Source organism: Astatotilapia calliptera, chromosome 23 (assembly GCF_964374335.1).
Source record: "Astatotilapia calliptera chromosome 23, fAstCal68.1, whole genome shotgun sequence".
Lineage (NCBI taxonomy): Eukaryota > Metazoa > Chordata > Actinopteri > Cichliformes > Cichlidae > Astatotilapia > Astatotilapia calliptera.
This window is the reverse complement of record NC_137443.1, coordinates 2,233,508-2,252,388: the sequence shown is the minus strand read 5'-3', so window position 1 is coordinate 2,252,388 and position 18,881 is coordinate 2,233,508. Positions and strand designations below refer to the sequence as shown.

The 18,881-nt window shown below is 42.1% G+C and overlaps 1 protein-coding gene across 2 annotated transcripts in view; it reads right to left on the bottom strand.

The window, feature by feature from the left end:
- osbpl9 (oxysterol binding protein-like 9) overlaps positions 1-16,906 on the bottom strand; it is a 35,276-nt gene extending 18,370 nt beyond the window's left edge. For both annotated transcript variants that reach the window (XM_026157873.2, XM_026157874.2), the window contains exons 1-4: positions 16,773-16,906; positions 12,850-12,900; positions 7,379-7,457; positions 273-349 (exon numbers count right to left, since the gene is read on the bottom strand). In XM_026157873.2, coding sequence (XP_026013658.1) covers positions 273-349; positions 7,379-7,457; positions 12,850-12,900; positions 16,773-16,883 — 318 coding nt within the window. In that variant the 5' untranslated portion in view covers positions 16,884-16,906. The remainder of the gene's footprint in view (positions 1-272; positions 350-7,378; positions 7,458-12,849; positions 12,901-16,772) is intronic.
- Between the last annotated feature and the right edge of the window lie 1,975 nt (positions 16,907-18,881).

Below are 18,881 nucleotides of genomic sequence, written 5' to 3'. Positions count from 1 at the left end.
GTGTAGTTTATGCAAATACAGACTGCAGTGAAAGCTCTGATATTATTTTCATGGCAGGGTTTTCAAACTCGTTTACCTCTTCATCTAAACCAGGATCATCTTCAGGTATCACAAAGAGCGGCACGCTCGAGTTCAGAAATACGAACTGTGCGACGGGAATTTGTATAAATGGCAGGCAAACACCAGAGGATCCACGGAGCAAACAACTCCTCTGTTAACTGCAGTGGATTAGACAGAAAGACACACATCCAAAGAAGCGCTTGGTTTCATACCCGGAGTTGGAGGGTGTGCCGGAGGATAGTTCCCTCTAAGGCGTGGATCCACTTCTCCCGCTCGTCTGCATCTCGGGCTGAGGACAGAAACACAGAGACACACCCAGTGAGCCACGTTTTCCATCTGACACCATCTGAAGCCCATTGAAAGAAAAGAGTAATGAGAGCACTAAGATGACATGAGTACTGGTGACGCAGTGAGGGACACTGAATATTCACCTAGAAAGTTTCAGCGAAAACACGTTTACAGGTTTATTTCTCTCATGTCATTCGGTGACGGCAACCAAGAGATATTCTGGTAACTGTTCCCCGTGCCATACATGAGAGCTGTACCGATCCTTAACCAAACTCATGCCGCCCAAAATGTCAAACTTTCCCTTCTAATCAGAGTATTCATCAGAGCTTATAGGTCGTGTCTAAATTACATTAACATAAATGTCAATAAAGCCTCTTTGAATTTGAATGAATCTTTATGCATGTTTGAGCCTTCCACTGAATATAATGGAACTAAATGGGACTTGGTCTTTGTGCTCACAGTACCAAAAAAACAAACAACAACAAAACTCTGTCTCTCTGGAAATCATGACCCGGTTTGCCCAAACCTACTAACCTCGTGGTGCGCGGTTTCATAGAGGAACTACACCCACTAAATGTTTTACAGTTTAGAAGGAAGTGTGCAACTACACGAAACTGCTCAACAACAAAAGGTGCACAGTTTCTTTCTCCTTTGTGTGAGCCAGTCAGAGTTTTTAAAAGGTGTTTTAATGGCGTTTGAGGCCTATAAAGTGAATTCAGTTCAATTTTATTTATACAGCGCCAAATCACAACGACAGATGCTGAGCGAGCGCTTTAGTGACAGTGGGAAGGAAAAACTCCCTTTTAACAGGAAGAAATCTCCGACAGAACCAGGCTCAGGGAGGGGCGGCCTCCTGCCACGCCACCTTCATTATGCCCAATGAGGCAGGAGTCTGACAGACAGACATTAAAACTGAAGCTTTTTAAATACGCTTCACTATATTTAACTCATTCAGACATAAAATCTTTGTCTGCATGACAGTAATGGCTGAATCAATACCATAAAAGTGACCAACTTTTATGGCAATTGTAAAAATGAGGACTTACAGCTCCTTTCCTGTGCTGCCACAGTACTGATTCTCATCTTTGTGTGAAGCAGAGCAGAGTGAGGCTGCACCCTCAGAGCAAAGACAGCGACATTAACCAATGACCCAGAACAGGCTCTGGCACATGCAGTACACACTGCAAAAGGCTCCTGGATGCTTTTTCCTGCCACTGGCATACGTAATATTGCATTTTCCTGCCAAGACACGGAATGAACTGAAGTGGATGGGTGCTAAAGCTGTACAGCACTGTGCCAAGTCTGAGCCAATCTGTTTACTTTTTGCTAAGAAAATGGGAAACAGGTTCAGAAATCTATTGAAACGTGTAAACATATATGGAACTACAGTATATAAGGCAAAAAACCCACAGAGTTTATACAATAGGAATATTTCTGCAGGACATTCAAGCTTTTGGGTGATGGCTCCCTTTTGTGGATTTCTGTCAATATGACCCCACGCGGCTCTGAGGAGACCAGTCTATGGCTGACAGTGTTTTTCTATCCAGGTGAGCTTTTACTGCACTGGGCGAGTGTTTGGGATCATTGTCATGCTGAAAAATAGAGCTGCAGCCAAACAGATGCTTTCCAGGTGTTACTGCATCCAAATCTGACAGTTCCATTAATTTTGGCAGCACAGCTCTACCATTACAGATCGCTACAGACACAAATTTGGATTCACGACTCCAGAAGACCCGTCGCCAACGATCTTTAGTCCAGTTTCTGTGCCATCTTCAGATCGTCTTCTTGACACCCACAGAGAGACTTCAGCAAACAGTAGATGGGTCAGATGCATGTTTGTCTGTTTCTAAAGGACAGGACTTTCTGTTCGTCTGCTGCAGACACGTTTTTAGTCCTGCACTTCATTTATTTTTAAGGACACACTGCACACCATGCTGAGATATGCCAAGTTTCCACACAAACCTCTTTGGGAATCCCCTTGTTGGTGGAAAAATGCCTGTCAAAATGTCTCATCTTTAGCATTATTTCTAGACCCGTGTAGACTTGTGTATTATATGCAGACAAAACACTGACCTGTGAATCATTTGAACCATTTAACAAAACAAAAAGAAAACACCCGTGTTAACTGGCTTAAAACACAAAACCAGAAATTTGCTGGAAAAGGTCAGGTGCAAAGACCGGACAGAAAAAGCAGCTAATGTTCCAGGTGAGGACAGTAATCAATACAGTCTCCAATCAATCTCCAAAAGCTGTTAACAAAGAACTAAATATGTCCTTGAATTAGCTCCTAAACTCCATCCTGTGTAAGAGTCATCTTTCATTGAGCTGGAAACAAGACAGAGCAGCAGATGAGCAGGCTAAGGAGCGCTACAACAGGAAAGCTTTTAAAGACATTAAACGGCAGCCGAGGCTCGGGCCAATCCACTCAGACAGCACCTCGCTGCCCTCTCGCTTTCCGACTCTGCAGGGGAACAGATCTGCTGCAGCTAATGTTGTTCAGCTCTACTCACGACAGCCAGGCCATCCAAGAAAAGCTAATACAGGAACTGTGTCACAAGTCCAATCTTTGTCCTAGTTACTGATTCACATCTGGAGCTGTGATTTGCTTTGCCAAGGAGGTGTGAGCACATTATTCATCCACCTGACAGGAACCTATTTTGTTAATACTCCACCAACAATCACGTTTTGTAGAATTTAAACACGTGACACAGAAAAGGGAGCACGCAACAGCCCGCCTCGTTAAACAATCTTTAACCTGCAAGCTCCCCAGTACAATATCTGCGTTATTCCCATTTGTGTCCAGGTGAGAAAAGAGCAGGTAATCGTGCAGTGAATTTACAATGAGCGACCGCCATGTGTCGTTTCTCCTGCACGCTCTACTCAGGAGCAGCTGACGCAAGCAGCCTCCTGCTGTGCGACGCGTGTGAGGGGAGGACATTCAGACAATGACTCGACCTCCTTCTCAACAATTTCCAGAAGTTTTGGGAAAAAGAAAACAAAAAGACAAAACTGAATATGCAAATGTTTTCAGTGAATGTTAGCAGCATCTATAGTATGTGTTTGAATTCATATCCTTAAATAAAATAAAGATAATAATTAAGGAAATTTGGGGATTCCAGTCGTGCAGTTTTGCAGTATCGTCAAATTTAACCGAACAAAAAGGACAAAAGTCTGAAAGTTAAATGCTTTGTCCACAAATCTGCCATTAAACCCGCTCTTAAAGTTTTACGATGCCGTTTCCACCCTGTATAAACGAAACAGTCTGACAGCTCAGCTGCTACTGTCACAACACAGCAAAGTGTGCAGACCAAACCCGTTACTGAAAGCTGGGCAATGGCAGCGAGGCCCAGCAGGGCTATCAGAGGCACGAACGGGAGGGACCGCACCTCACACCAGCAAGCTTCAGGTCAGCCACTCGCACGCGCTGCAAATATTAGAGGAAAAACCACAAACTTTCCCACACAGAACAGAAATCACTGCAAAATCTAACGGCTAAAAATAAGATCCCCAAATGCTGCTGCCAAATAAAGACGAGTTTCCACACATGTAGCAGCGGTGCACAGTTCCACACACAGCGGAGATCACCTCACATCCAGCAAAAGGAACCGATACTAGAAAAACATATTTACAAAGGAGGGTATGTGTTGGTAGAATTTTCCACAGGATACAGCTCGTCTCACGAACGCTAAAGTACCTGCTGCGGATTGACCGATGTGTCCAGGAGAGACTAAGTGAAAAGTTGGGAAAACAGATGAATTCAATAATATGATTAATTTGATGTCACACATTATTTTTCCCTCCTGTTATCCTTCAAAATGCAGGAAAATCTTTGCAAGCTTCTTTACAGTATCCTGCTGATTGCACAACATCATTATATCACTGTAACTGAGTTTTTCAATGAATCCCTCCCCACATGCACCGAGCAGCTGCTGAATGGTTGTGTATTTGACTCTCCGGGGATGTGGCCAACTTTAAGTGAAGTCAGAACTCACAGCGTGGTTTCCACACTACTTTTAAGCTCGATTCTTGTGGTTTTAACCGTTTTTCCTTATCTAACAATCAGGAAAATGAAAGAACTGGATGTGCAAGGATTTTGTGCCGAACCCAAAACAACAACGCTTACGTTGTCCCTTAAGGAGACCAGGATACTATCCACATGAACAACTATACAAAAAACGGCCCCGCGGACCGGAAAACCGCTCCAGCTGAGTATATAAACAAAGTTACGGTCACCTAAACTGTAAACAATGCCATTCACAGACAAGTAGACACACGACAGATGGTGCATGTGCAGTTACAACCAACACAGACAAATATCATGTCCAGCTTTGTACTTTTAACCCAAGGACTTCATGTTAAACCGTCAGTGACGTCTGCTTATGACGCTCAGCACTTCTTCGTTATGCTGCTGCTCCTTTTTCCCCGTGTTAATTATTCAGCCCACTTCTTTCTCCTCCTGCTATCCTCAGACATGCTATGAGACGACTGGTCACATGTCTGAGCAAGAAGGCTGATGCTAGACTACAAGCTGCCAATACTCTGACCCTGTAGCTCCCCCGGCGTGGTGCAGAAATCTTCTGAATGGTTACTTAATCGAAGGTGGATTGGTGGGAAAGTACTCTGTACTTTGCTCATTTAATGAAGATTAGAAGAAGATGAGCGTTGGCGACTTTTCAACCTGACACAAACACCGGTTTCATTCCTGAAATAACAGAGAGGTCGAAATGAAGATAAAGCTGTGAACAAAACGTATAACAAAAGGACAGAGCTGACAGTGCAGGTGATGCTGAGGTGAGGGAGGGCCCAGGAGAGACAGAACAAGACGGAGAACACACAGAGGTCTCTCATCCCGGACGTGTGCTGCCCGACTGGGAGAGAGAAGACAGATAGCTTTAACAGATAACAGAAGGCCAGCAAAGAGCAAAGAGGGGAAATGAGGAAAAGGGCTCTCAGGCAGCTATGATGCACCGCCGGGGGAGAGAGGCTGATGAATAATGGATGTTTCTCTAAATAGAAGGAGCGCAGAGCCGCACTCCAGGCTAGCACAGTGGACTGTGAGCTCAGAACTATAATTTAACCTGTAATATGGACTGTGCAGTAGCAGCGTGCAGCTTAGAAATGAGCAGTTTTGAATGCAGGGATTAAAGGAAAAGCATCGCTCTGAATATAAGTTCTAATCTCAGTTTCTCGCTCGTTTCTTTACACCGGCGCACCATCCATGACCAGGAAACGCACACACTGGCCCATTGAGATGCTGCTGCCAGTCCTGTGAGACCGACTGCATAACACTCTTACTCCAGGATCGTTTTACAGCAACACAGAAACTAGTCCTGCCCGACATCCTCTTGATATCTCAGCTAACAGCTGATGCAAAATCTCATGCTCGTGCCAATTTTTTGCTCGTCCTGCCAGCGGAGACACATGAGACACTTCAGTCCTCCGCTGGGTATTTGGAAAGCAGATGTGTCTTGCGTCAACTTTTCATTGTTTTCACTCAAACAAAAAGACGACCGTGGGAGGATTCGCTGCTTTCAAATCGACAGGTTTAACTCGAACGGCAGAAACCTTCGGTGTCTCACTGTCGCTGAACGCGCAGAAATTTCCCTCTTTGACTGATGATTGATTTGCTCTCATTAGAATATAATTTGCATCTCCTGCTCACACACTCAGTTAACTCAGATAAAAATAAATGCAATGGAAATATAAATAAATGCATCTTGACTGACAAACATCAGCTGCAGAAAAGCACCAGATTAAATAAAGACAATGATATTTGAGCCATTATTCACTGATGAATACATCCGCATGCGAGTTACTGTCCCGAGGGAGACAAAACGACGTCTCCACAGCGAACCAGCAACACCAGTAACATAAACATCCCTTTCTAAAATAACACAGCGAGTTTGTGCAAACATCTGAGGACTGTGCATACGAACGTTACCTCATCGCGGACAGTGACTAAACAGTCGTAGTCTGAACTGTCCTTGAACCTCGACTGCAAACCCTTTCTACCATGCACCACGGAGCGCACTGCTCCACCCTGACCGTACATCCCAGAAGACAAACAGACGACGCCTCCTTGCGATCCTTTCGCCCCGGGCTGGCATGCATGCTGACGTCGTGGTTTTCTCCTTACCCTTGCGTTTGTAGAACCACAGCATACAGCTTCGGAACACAGACATAGGAGAGGGCATGGAGGAGGTGAGAAGGGCGGGGGGCCCATGGACTGTGGCTGGTGACCCTCAAGGAAGGAGGTGAAAGGGGATGCTGGTAGTGAAGTGTGCAGGGATTTGGTGGTGGCGAAACAGACACAAATGGACAAATGGAAGGGCGGAAATGAACCAAAGTTAGAGGAGGTTAGTTAAAGACCTGGCGGAGCGACAGGGTAAAAAAGGTGTCTGCGGTGTACTGAACAGGATGGGTCCCTGTCAAAAGGAGGAAGGGGCTGACAGGACGCGAGGGAGGGGGGCGATGCTGTAGGTGGGAGCCAATCCTGTCCCTACGGAGCGACCGGCTGTTAGAAAGCGAGCGACGGCAGCAGCGGTGCGGCGAAAGGCGAGCAGCAGGAGCAGCAGCAAGAAGAGACCTGAGCTCAGCAGTATCCCCTTATTATTCCCAGTGGCTCAACTGCAGAGACACATAAGCAGCAATCTTCCTCTTCAGCTGCAGTGGAGACGGCTGAAGGGAAAAAGAAGTCTTAATTGCTTCTTCTGCTCCAAAGGAATCTGTTTAGCTCGCAGTGGAACAAATCTTGTTTACCGAAATATGTCAGTCCAACTTCAGAGCTCGAAGAGGAAGAGAGAAACAGCTCAGACGCTTGCAGCATGCTTTGAGATTGTGTAGATGCCAGTGTGTGCGTGTCTGCTGGCAGTAGAGCAAACCAATCCAAGACGTTAAGGCAGGAAGGGGAGAGAGAGGGAGTGAGAGAGCAAATGGACAGCATGGCTGAATGCAAAGCATTCACAGAGGACTACATAGAGGAGAAGAGGGGGGCTGTAAGAGAGCAGAATTAACCGGGGGGACGCCTCACCTTGGAAATGGAAAGTCTTCTGGTCCACAGTGATGGTGAATGTGCTGTCGTCCTCGTCATCGATGCCGATCACAGCTCCCTGGGCAAACAGAAAGAGAGGAGGGGAGAGAGAGAACGGGAAAAGCAGGCAGTCAGACAGGGACACGTCATACTCCACTTTCCATTTCGATCTTCGTGCCCTCAACATGTCCCCAACTGGCTCTCATTTATTAATCAACCCTAGTCATTCTCAGCAGCTCACCCTCTTCTCTTCAAAAGCTCAATTTCCTGTTGCCTCGTCATCTTTTTCCTCAAAAACTAAAATAAATCACCGTCTCTCTCTCTCTCTCTCTCGCAGACACACAAAAATGAGTGCAGTCTTTTGGAACATGGTAGAGAAGAAGGGAGGGGAGGAGGTGGGATTTGGGAGAGTGAAGGAGGAGAAAGGCAGGGAAGGGTGGAGAGAGAGAAAAAGTACACCAGGGAGCAGCAGCCAAAAAGGAAAAAAGGAACTGCAGAGGAACGGCCTGCTGGCTGGCTGGGGCATTAGCTCCTAGCAACAGAAACAGGGCGTGTGACTCAGAGGTTGCTTACACAGCAAATCTCTGTAAGGGGTGGATAAAACAGCTGTAAAATCTGTTTGTTGACCCCTGAAAAACTCTGTTTTTTACATTTTTATTTTATACAACCTTTATAAAGTCTGTGCCATTGCTTTGAACTGACTTTCAGGGACACGTCTCTGTTCTGAGGGCTTCTGGATTGTACAGTATCCAAAGGAGCTTGCAAAGAAAAGCGTCTGGACTTCTTTAAGTTGCTTGAAAACGTTTCACCTCTCATCCAAGAAGCTTCTTCAGTTCTAAGGTCAAATGGTGGAGAGTCCCAGATATAAACCCAGTGGGAGTTTCCCCCCACAGAGGGACAAAAGGACCCCCTGATGATCCTCTAATCGCCTGAGCCAAGGTGTGAAACTGGGTGTGGGTCCCAATCAGCCAGAGTTTCGGGTGAGCTCATTGTGAAACCTGGCCCCACCCTATCATGTGATTTCCTGAGGTCAGATGACTCTCCACCATTTGACCTTAGAACTGAAGAAGCTTCTCGGATGAGAGGTGAAACGTCTTCAAGCAACTTAAAGAAGTCCAGACGCTTTTCTTTCCAAGCTCCTTCGACTACAATGACCTGGATGACTGAGAACCTTCACAGACATTGTACAGTATCTTGTGATGTGTTGTAAACCTGTAATATTACAGGTAAATTAATATTATTTTGTCTTATATTAAAAACTAAATAGTTAAAAAACAGGTCACTGACAAGAGATTCATATTTGTATGCACGTGTCTGGAAACGCATAATGAAACGGATACAGACACCCAGCCCTTATCAAATGTGACAGATGATACCTGCAACCCTAAGTGCAGCAAAACTGCATTGCATGCACCAGCCACTTTATTAGGTACACCTGTAATTGCCAAGAGCAGCTCAAAGCATTTGACAGTGTAGCTATGATGAAGACAGCCTGCTGACGTTCAAACCGAGCATCAAAATGAAAGAGGATTTAAACGACTTTGAATGTGTCACGATTGTTGTTGCCAGATGGGCTGTCTGAGTATTTCAGAAGCTGCTTATCTGCTGGGACTTTCTCACACATCCAGAGTTTACAGAGAATGGTCTGAAAAATAGAAAATGGGTAAAAAGTATTCAGGAGAGTGTCTGTGATCGTCAAACCGTGAAAGAGATGGGCTGCAGCAGCAGAGACCACACCAGGCGCTGCTCCACACCTCTTTATTTTTGATTTCTCAGTTAACATAAGCTTAATATTGTAATAATGGACTACACAGCACTAGGAAAACAATTTCAGTGGACAAGATGTTTTTCTGAAAGTGGTCTAAATAATTTAGAGAAGTGCTCCCTTCATGGCATGTTCTTCATACCATCAACAATAGCAACTCAATGCAGAACAGCTACCAAAACCTGATTTTCATAGAGGTCGATTATCTCTTAATACAGCTCCATCCTCACTGTGGACGACCTTGGACACTGATGTTCCTCTAAAAACATGAAGGCAACAACTTCTCTGGCATAACTCAAATGTGCTGCTTGAAGTAGTTGGAAGTTTGCGAGCAAATCTTCATTTGGCCTGGAAACCAATCATTTGTTGGTCTATAAAAAGCTCTTCATGAACCAGGTGATCTCAACATTTATCACTGATTAAAGAAAATAAGAACAATGGCAGGTTTCTTGGCATTAATGTGGGCAGGCTAACAAACAGTCAGAGCTCTGCTGAGCTGACTATTCCTTCAACTTAAACGAGTAATTAATTAATGTATTTACAAATAATTTTAACCATTAAAGAAACATTTACATCCATACGGATTAAATACAGCAACTTTAGTAACTGCTGATATTAAAACCAACCTTTCCAAACCGACTTCAATAATTTCTTACGCATCGACATGTTCGTTAGAATCCCTGCAAGCCCATCGAGAGGTTTTATCACACGTTAATGCTACCACGTCAAAGACGATCGATTTACTGACAGGCTACGCAGCTGTATTTATACCACTAAGCCACTAAAAGAGAGCAGTAGAGTTATCAGACTATATTTGGCTGTAAAAATCATATAAACATGTTGCCTAGTGAGATACTCATGCTCAGGATGGCGTGACAGCCTCCAGTAACAGTGTATAAAATCATGGAGTCATTTTTGATCAGATCCTTCAACGCGTATATTAAACAAACATGTAGCATTGCTTTCTTCAACAGTAAAATATCTCTAAAATTAAAAAAGCCATCTCAGAGTGATGCTGAAAAACTAGTTGATGCATTCATTTCTTCAACAGTAACTCCTACAATTCATTTTTATCAGGTTGTTCTAAAACATCCTACAAAAGCCTTCGGTGAGTCCGAAGCGCTGTAGCAAGAGTGCTGACAGGCACAAGAAAGACAGACCATATTTCTCTCACACTCACTTTTCTTTATTGCTTCCCAGTTAAATTTAAGTTTCCTCCCATACAAAGATAAGACCCTATCATATCTTACAGTATCATATCAGCCTAACAGAGCACTTCACTCTCAGAATGAATGCTGACTTGTTGTTCTTAAGCCTTGAACAGGATTTCCAGTAATGCATCGACAGATGTTCATATACCACTGCAGCATATCCTGAACATGCGTCTTCTATCTTGTCTCCCATGTTGTCCTTTCTCTTTTCTTCTTCCTCTCACCCCCACCGGTCAGATGGATGCCCCTCCCTGAGCCTGGGTCTACCACAGGCTTCTTCCTCTCTTCCTTTGTTGTCTGACTGTTGGGCTTTTCTCCCAAATACTGCAAACTCTTTACACTGCTGTATAAAGAGCCTTTAGGTAACCATTGTTGTGATATAAATAAACCTGTATTGAATTAAAATCTCCGAGCACCATTACCTGCACCCTGCTGAATCAGCAAGGTGTAACTAATGAAGTGGCCAGTGAATTTTATAGACATGGAAAACTCCACCATCATATAGTTCCTGTTAAACCAAATATATAAACATACTGTGTGAAAGTGTAGTAAACATCAGTAAACACAAAACTGGACGCAACATCCAGCCTAGTGTGGGGATGAACAAAAAGTATTTTACCAGCATAATATAATCTGCAGTATGATCATTGCTTTAACAATGTAATAGATAGCTTTAAGATGGCCTTAAGATGTTTATGATGATATTAACTTTGTATTTCAGGTGCAGTTATAACCATTTTATACATATTGCATATCTGTGCTTATTTGAGTTGATGTTCAGTTTCTTTAAAGGTCGTAAGCCTCACTGACGTGACTGTTCAGGTGATACATGCTGAGGGAAAACTAGAACATAGAAGGAATTGCAATACATGCTTACAAAACACTTATATCAGTTTATTTTATTATCTTTTATATGTTCATATTCTTGTATTAAGCTTTTAGTAGGGGTTCTTGATTAAAACATTTATTTAGTAGAAGACATACATATAGTCTCAGTGAGCCTCTGGTCTGGTAAAAGGTCAGAAGTGCGAGAGGTGACATCGAGGCTGAGTGAGAGAGAGGCTGTCTGACAGTGTTTAGATTTAATAACATGTTGGTTGTGATATTAAAACTACACAGCGTTGCTCAAGGGTTAATAACACGCAGCCACAACAATGACTTTGTTGACAAGAGTTTAATTAATTTAATGACGTAAATGTACTAAACTGCAGTCACCACTGGGTTTGGACAGGGCGTTTTTCACAGGTAGTGAACGACTGACATGGTGCTTCTCTTTATAAAAATAGCACCGGCGATTGTCTGACAATTGAGGACGTTGTGGAGTGAGAGGGTATTGACCAAATAATCAATCAGGATAATGCAACCCAGTCATGAAGTGTGTTGACAGCATTAGCACAGTTCAGGATGGGGATGCACTCTCCTACATCCTGTCTGATTAAAATGTTTGAAACAAACGACATCATGTATGTTGACTGCTATTTCATTATCACAGAATAATGTTGACTTTCACTGCAAAACCACTGACTATTCAATTGAAGGAAAATGCCCTGCAACCAGTATAACGCTACATCGGAGGATATGACTTTGCTGCTATTTAAGACGGGTCAAAGCAGAGTGACTCGTTAAGAGTTTGTTCAGGGTTTTAATCTGATAGTTTTCTACAATCTCATTTGCCATTACTGCATGAATACATACGAGTACATGAAACTGGATCCTCTGTACAGATAGTTTCAGAAGATACTTCCTCTTTTCGGTCCTACCTGGCTAAAATAGTGAGTGCTTATTTTTAAAATAATCAACTTTCTGCTATTTTTTAAGTCAACCAGCCAACTGAAAACACAAGAAACTTAATATGTTGATGTGCAGCTTCCAGGAAGTCTAAAGGTTAGAAGTGTATAAAATGGCTACGTAGATACGGACAACAAGGCCAGACTAAGAAGCTCTGTTTTGGTCACATCAACAATCTCCTCCCTCGTCTCGAGTGTGCAAACTTTACTTCAACTCAACCTTTGATCCCAGTCATGTTAGAACATACAGTGAATTCACAAACCAAGGACAAACAGGTTTACTTTCAAACGCAGCAAACCAGCACGATGAGCAAAAAGCAACCAGACACTTTCTTTTAACCTTTTTATTGGTCAACAGACATAGTTCTGCTTTTTATCCTTCATGTCTTTAGACATTCACAATTATAAAAAGAAAGCTCATTCTTCCAAGGCTCCCTTGTTATGAAGAAGAAACAAACACACAAGTATGACAACTGCTGCTATCTAGTGGACAGCAGCCAAAACTGTAAGTGCTCAGAAAAGGAGAAGTGCTTTACTGGAACGTAGCAGCAGATTTATGAGTATGTGAAACTCGTCAAACTACGTCAACAAACAGAGACCCGTCAAACCAAATCATGTCAGATAACCAGAAACAAAGGTAAAGCAGGTAAGCAAGGACGCACAGGATACATTTAAGGAAAACTATCACGAAGGGTTCGAGGCTCTTACCCTGAGTCGTACGCAGCCTCTTCTGGATCCTCGCATCATCTTGTCTTTTGACTGTGAATCAATAAAACAAACAGTCAGGGATCAAAACATTTAAAGTATGAGAACATGATGTGCATTTAAATGCAAGCACATTTTTACATGTTTATGTTCGGAAATTTCAATAATTCCAACAACTTTCAAAAGTCCAGAAGTTCCAAAAGTCTTATTATAAGAAAATAGAGAAGATTTCTCCTAAAATAATAAAAGTAAATGGCAGAAAATGTGACTGATGTCGTGGCTTAATAATTCATGTTAACCATATTTTTAGAGTTACTTTAAAAAAGTTTCTTACTTTTTGTTGAAATGAATAACGCTCAGAATAAATTTGGACATGAGCAAAACAGGGATGCAAATACAGGCAGAAGTAGAGGTGTCTGTAGCTCAGGAGGGAGTGCAGGTCATTTACTAATTGATCTGACTGCTCCAGTCTGCGTGCCAAATACCCTCGGGCAAGACACCAACCCCGAGTTGCTCTCCGATATATCCATCAGAGCATAAATGTGTGTGAATGTTAGACAGAAAGCACTGTAGTAGAAAAAGCATAGAAAAAAAATCGTGTGCTTGTGAATGAGGCATGTTGCAAAAAGTGCTCAGGTAGAGTATAAAAGCGCTAAATCAAAGCCAGTACACACACTCACCCTGCGCATGAATGTCAAATACATACATACACTCTCTCTGATCTTGGAATAAGTTGGGCTGAAGGTTCTACAGTGTGTGTCTGATAACTTCTCCTGAGTGATCACGATACACTAAACTGGAGATTTCTCTTTACCAGGATAAAAAATACATTTTTTGACACTCACTGGATGAACCGACATTCAGAACAATGGCAAAGTCAGCTCTGGAAATCACTTGAGCCATTTGTAGACAACTGCAGATTCCAAGATCATCATTTTAAAAAACTATATAAATACAAATTATTCAGTTCTGTCAGCACTTCACTAACCTACGGAAGAAGACCCTGTCACCCTCAGATGAGTGACGCTTGCTCAGGATGTTCAAGAACCATGAAGATTCAAGCCATGAAGTGTAAAAGCGCTGACCAAGAAGTCGACACCTTCGAGCTCAACTGAAATTGTCAGTGGCCCACACGGACAAACCAAATGGTGTCTAGAGAAACGTTTTATGACCGAATGAAGAAAAAGAAAATTGAGCTGTTTGGATGCAATGGTCATTATTTTTGCCACTATTACAGATTTATTTTTGTAGACTAAAGGTCAAGCTTTCAAACCTAAGAACATTGTACCAACTGTCAAGCATGGTGGTGGTAGCCCCAATATGTATTCAAATTCTGCAAAGAGTTAAAAAATATCCAGCCACAATTATGCCAGAAGCTTATTGATGGTTACCAAAAGTGTCTGGTGAAGGTGCAACTCACCAAGAAACATCTAACCAAATAATAGTCGGGTTGTATGTATATATTCGAGCCGCTATGTGTATTTTTGGCCCAGTGTGGATTAGAAAATCCTAGATAAATTCAAGTTCTTGTATTTTAAAGTTCTTAAAGAAATAAGTTGTGTGTAAACTCCTGATCACAACTGTAGCGGATATATTGGACAGAGAATCAACAAACTAGGGCTGCTCAATTAATCGAATTTTAATCACGATTACGATCTGGGCTTTCAACGATCATTAAAAATGACTGAGCCGATTATTAGCCCCTCCCTCCCTCATGCTTTACTCTTGCGCTGCTCCGTGTGGTAAATCGAGCGCACCTCTCTGCATTTCGAACACGCATCACAACAATTAAGAGGACCCGAGGGAAGCTCGGAAAGCTAAGCAGAAGTTATTTGGAGAGGAGAGTGACTGCCTTGGTTGAAAAAAAGAGGTAAAAAAAAAAAAACTTCAGTGGTGTGGAAACATTATGGGTTCGCGGAGTCAGACGTGGATCAAGTAGACACAGTGTGTAAACTTTGCTATGGTGTAGTAGCTGCACCACAGAGCAACACTGCAAAGTTCACTAAACATAGATGTTTACATTTTTCATTTATTTCTTATATTGCAAACATTTGCACTGTTATCAGTATTTGCACTATTTTATATTATTTTTTAAAGTCATTATTCAATACATTGTTATTATTAACCCTTTAAAGCCAGTCAGAGCAGCATGCTCTGTTTTGTGTAACTATTTTTAAATCCCTGTAGAACCTGAACCATGTAAGCTAGCGCAATAATTTGTTTTGCATATGAAACCGGAGGAGTTGTACTTACATCTTATGCCATCAGCTTGTCCTTGGTCACGGTTTCCTTCCACATAAAGCTTTGCAAAAATTGCATAAAAAGCACTTGCAGGAACAAAAACATAATATTCCAGAAACACTTTGCTGATCTGATCAGCTGTTCTTAACACTTCCCACATTGAAAAAGACGTCAACGTGAACTGTCGCATTTCCTGCCCGAAACCGGAAGTGACGTCATTTTCGCGGAAAATGTAGTTTTTTACTTGTAGGCCTTAAAAGCCTATACTGGTGTTTTTATAAGTCATGTTTGACTTTTCTGAATAGATTCCGTGATGCTTAGAACTCGAATTGCACTGCTAGAAATAGTTTATTTTGATGCACATGCTGTTTTCTTTGCAAATTTGCATCATAGGATTGGTTTTTTTTGTTTTTCCTGCAGTATATATAAAAATGGGTGTATCTCCAAAATAAAACTATGAAGACACTCAAAATAAATTTCCTGTTGTTGTAAACTATTTTTTGCAACTTTTTTGTATTTAAAGTTTTGAGGGATAAACCTCTTAAATTTCTCCAAGTAGAAATATATGTAAAAAAAAACAAAAACGATTTTCAATTTTTTTTGTAGTTTATTGCGCTTTTTTGCAATTAATGTAATTACTATGGACTTAATGCAGACATATTATTAAAATTTGGGCTATAACAGTTGTATTGATGTATAGCAACTTGAAATGCTCCCACAAATGGCACTACAACATGTAAAAAAATAATATAAGCTCTGGCGGACTTGGTTCTATGGTAGGTCTTAAAGGGTTAAATAAATATCGTCAAATAATCGTGATCTCAATTTCAGTGAAAATAATCGTGATTATCATTTTTGCCATAACAAACTGATCAAAGACCCACAAGACAACACACATGCCATCAATACAATGTTGGACCGCCAATCAGGATTATTTGAGATCCTGTTGGCAGATTCTTCTCACACCTCCTCCTATCATGGTGACGACTATAATTCAGCACACTAACTGCAGTCACGGTTACCTGACAGCTCAGGTTACTGTGTTCATCCCTTCAGAATAACACTGTCAATCGCTCTCCATGTGAACAAGAGTACATTGGTTTCTTTTTCACTCTGTCAGAGGAATGGACGGCACTCGCTCTTCCCTACAGCTTGTTTCACCGGTTATAACTTTTGCCTGGTTTACAGTCCACATTATATACTGCTCAAACACCCGGTGAGGTTAACTAACCAGCAGCCACTCTCTACCTTTGCAGTGTAGCTTTATGGCTTTAAGGAAACTAGTGAACGCTGTTCGCTTGGTTAACTATCAGAACAAAGGTCGCCTCTCACGCATCCACACACATTTCTCTCTTCATTTCCCCTGACAGTTTAAACGATCCATAACTATCTCTACGTGAATACTGTGGGGTTTTAGCGTGTAGCTGTGCTAGCTAGCCGCAATTGCGGAAGCATGGGCAAAAAATGCTATCACCCGATTGGTCAGTTAGCATTCGAAAGCCTCTGCTATTGGCCAACGTACGCATCCGTCACCAACAGAGACTCGCCTCGCTTTGCCAGCTGAGACTCCCAACTCCTGACAAACACAAGGCCCTTCTCCCACTTCTGCTGACGACCAGCCGCAACTTCCACAGTCTAACCTCCTGAGCAAGACATGCTGACAATCGCAGCCGAGATGAACGTACCGTGTAGTACGACAGCAGGCCGGCATTGTAGTCCAGAACAAACCAGCGATACTGCCAGCCTTTCATGACGTTGGTCCACTTGCTGAGCGGCCCCTCCATGATGGACGCCATCTTTACAACAGGCTCTGGGCGGGGAGGAGTCGGATATGGTGTGGGGTAGGCGTCATGGTATGAGGAAGATTATCGTTCTGATGATGATGATGATGACGCTCATCACATTCAGCATTCAGTGAAAATAAAGTAAGAGTAGTCACTTGACCAGGAGATCATGCTCTGACACAAAACGACTAAAACTATAAATAAATAAATAATCATCCAAGTAAAAGTCGTTTCCAGTGATTTTGATAAAGATGTTGTTATTATATTATTGAATCTTACCTTTTTTTTTTATATCCACAAACGTGTGAATTACCGGAGTTCATTTTAAGTGTCTGCTATGCTGTCCTAGTTTCATCAATTATTTTTTTTACAGAAAAAGTCAAATACACTACAGATGCTATGTTTGCTTTGACAGTGCTGATGGAGAACAGTAGAGAGAGTTGCAGGACATGTATGATGGTTGTAATACAACAGGGATTGGATCTGAGTCCCTTCTTGGTTGCCATGGTGATGGACAGGCCAGACCAGGGGCGCATCCAGAATTTTTTCATAGGGGTGGCCATATGGGGGCCACTTAAAATATTGGGGTGGCACACCAAAAACAGAACGGTGCATGGGTGCTGCAGAAGGGTGGGGGTGACAATGGGAATCGTGAGGGGCATACAAAAAGCCCCTGGGTCAGACAGGAGTCTCTGTGGACTATGGTGTGTGCAGACAACGTTAGTAAGGGTAGGGAGTAGGTGGCAGAGAGCCTAGAGAGGTGGAGGCATGCTCTGGAGAGAAGAGAGAATAAAGTCAGTGTGAGTGAGATAGAAGACGTGTGTGAATGAGAGGGAGAAAGGCTGAACGATAAACATGGAAAGAGTAGAGGTAGTGAAGCTCGATGAGTTTATACACCTGGAGTCAGCCATCCAAACCAAAGGACGGTGTACAAGAGAGTTGATAGAGACAGGGCCTGCTGCTTGACAGTAAAGATTTTCAACTTGAATATTTTATTGATCTGTATCCAATGTGTAATTTTAAGTGTTCCTTAAGCTTTTGAGCAGCATATTTTACACAGAAAGATTTAATTCAAATCAAGTCAGTTTTATTTATGTAGTGCCAAATCACAACAAGAGTTCTCTCGAGGCGCTTTGTGTTGTAAGGTATAGACCCTAAGATAAAAAAGAGAAAACCCCAAATAACAAATGGCCCTCATATTAGCAACACTTGGCTAACATCGTCTGTTCCACTTGAAATTTACTGCAAATAAACCACAAACCAAACAATATTCATCAATATCTTTATTATTTACAATAGGCTTAACACTGATAAGCAAAACTTCACAGTAATATAATGTGAGCTTTAAATAAAAAAAACAAAACACAAAATATATATTTTGTACAATAAAAAAGTTAATGTTAACATCTGCCATTTTTCATCCCTGTTTAGTTTCACATATTTCATTACGGTGTGTCTGTGTGTTGATTTTACATTGCACTCATACAACTGAAGACGCGGCCTTTGGTATATTGATACGTACGCACGTTCTCCAGAGCTGTACTCCACAACAGGGAGACATGAGAAGACAAAATAAACAGATCTACAGGATCAATGCAGTCAAAAAACATAAATAAAGTCAATGTAAAGGACTGAGGATGAGCAAAAATGTTGTGGTCAGGCTTAAATATTAAACAGCATTGGTCTTGAGATCAGGCTTGTGAGTTGGTACGAAATCAGTTCGCTGACAATCAACAATTGAATCCTTAAAAAATAAAATAAATAAAACTGTTTGGAAAAGAAATGCGTGATTTCAGGATTTTTTCTTTCACCATCTAAAAAGGCGTATCACACAAAGTAAAGAGGAACTAAGGCCAATCTGGTGCTAGTCAGTTCTAAAGGTTTTAGACTGAAGTGTGATCAGATCAGGCAGATTTGTGTGACCGGACTAACAGCGCTAACAGCGCTAACAGCCACAAATAAACCCCATTAGTTACAGATTTTCCAAATAGAGTCCGACTGATACAATTG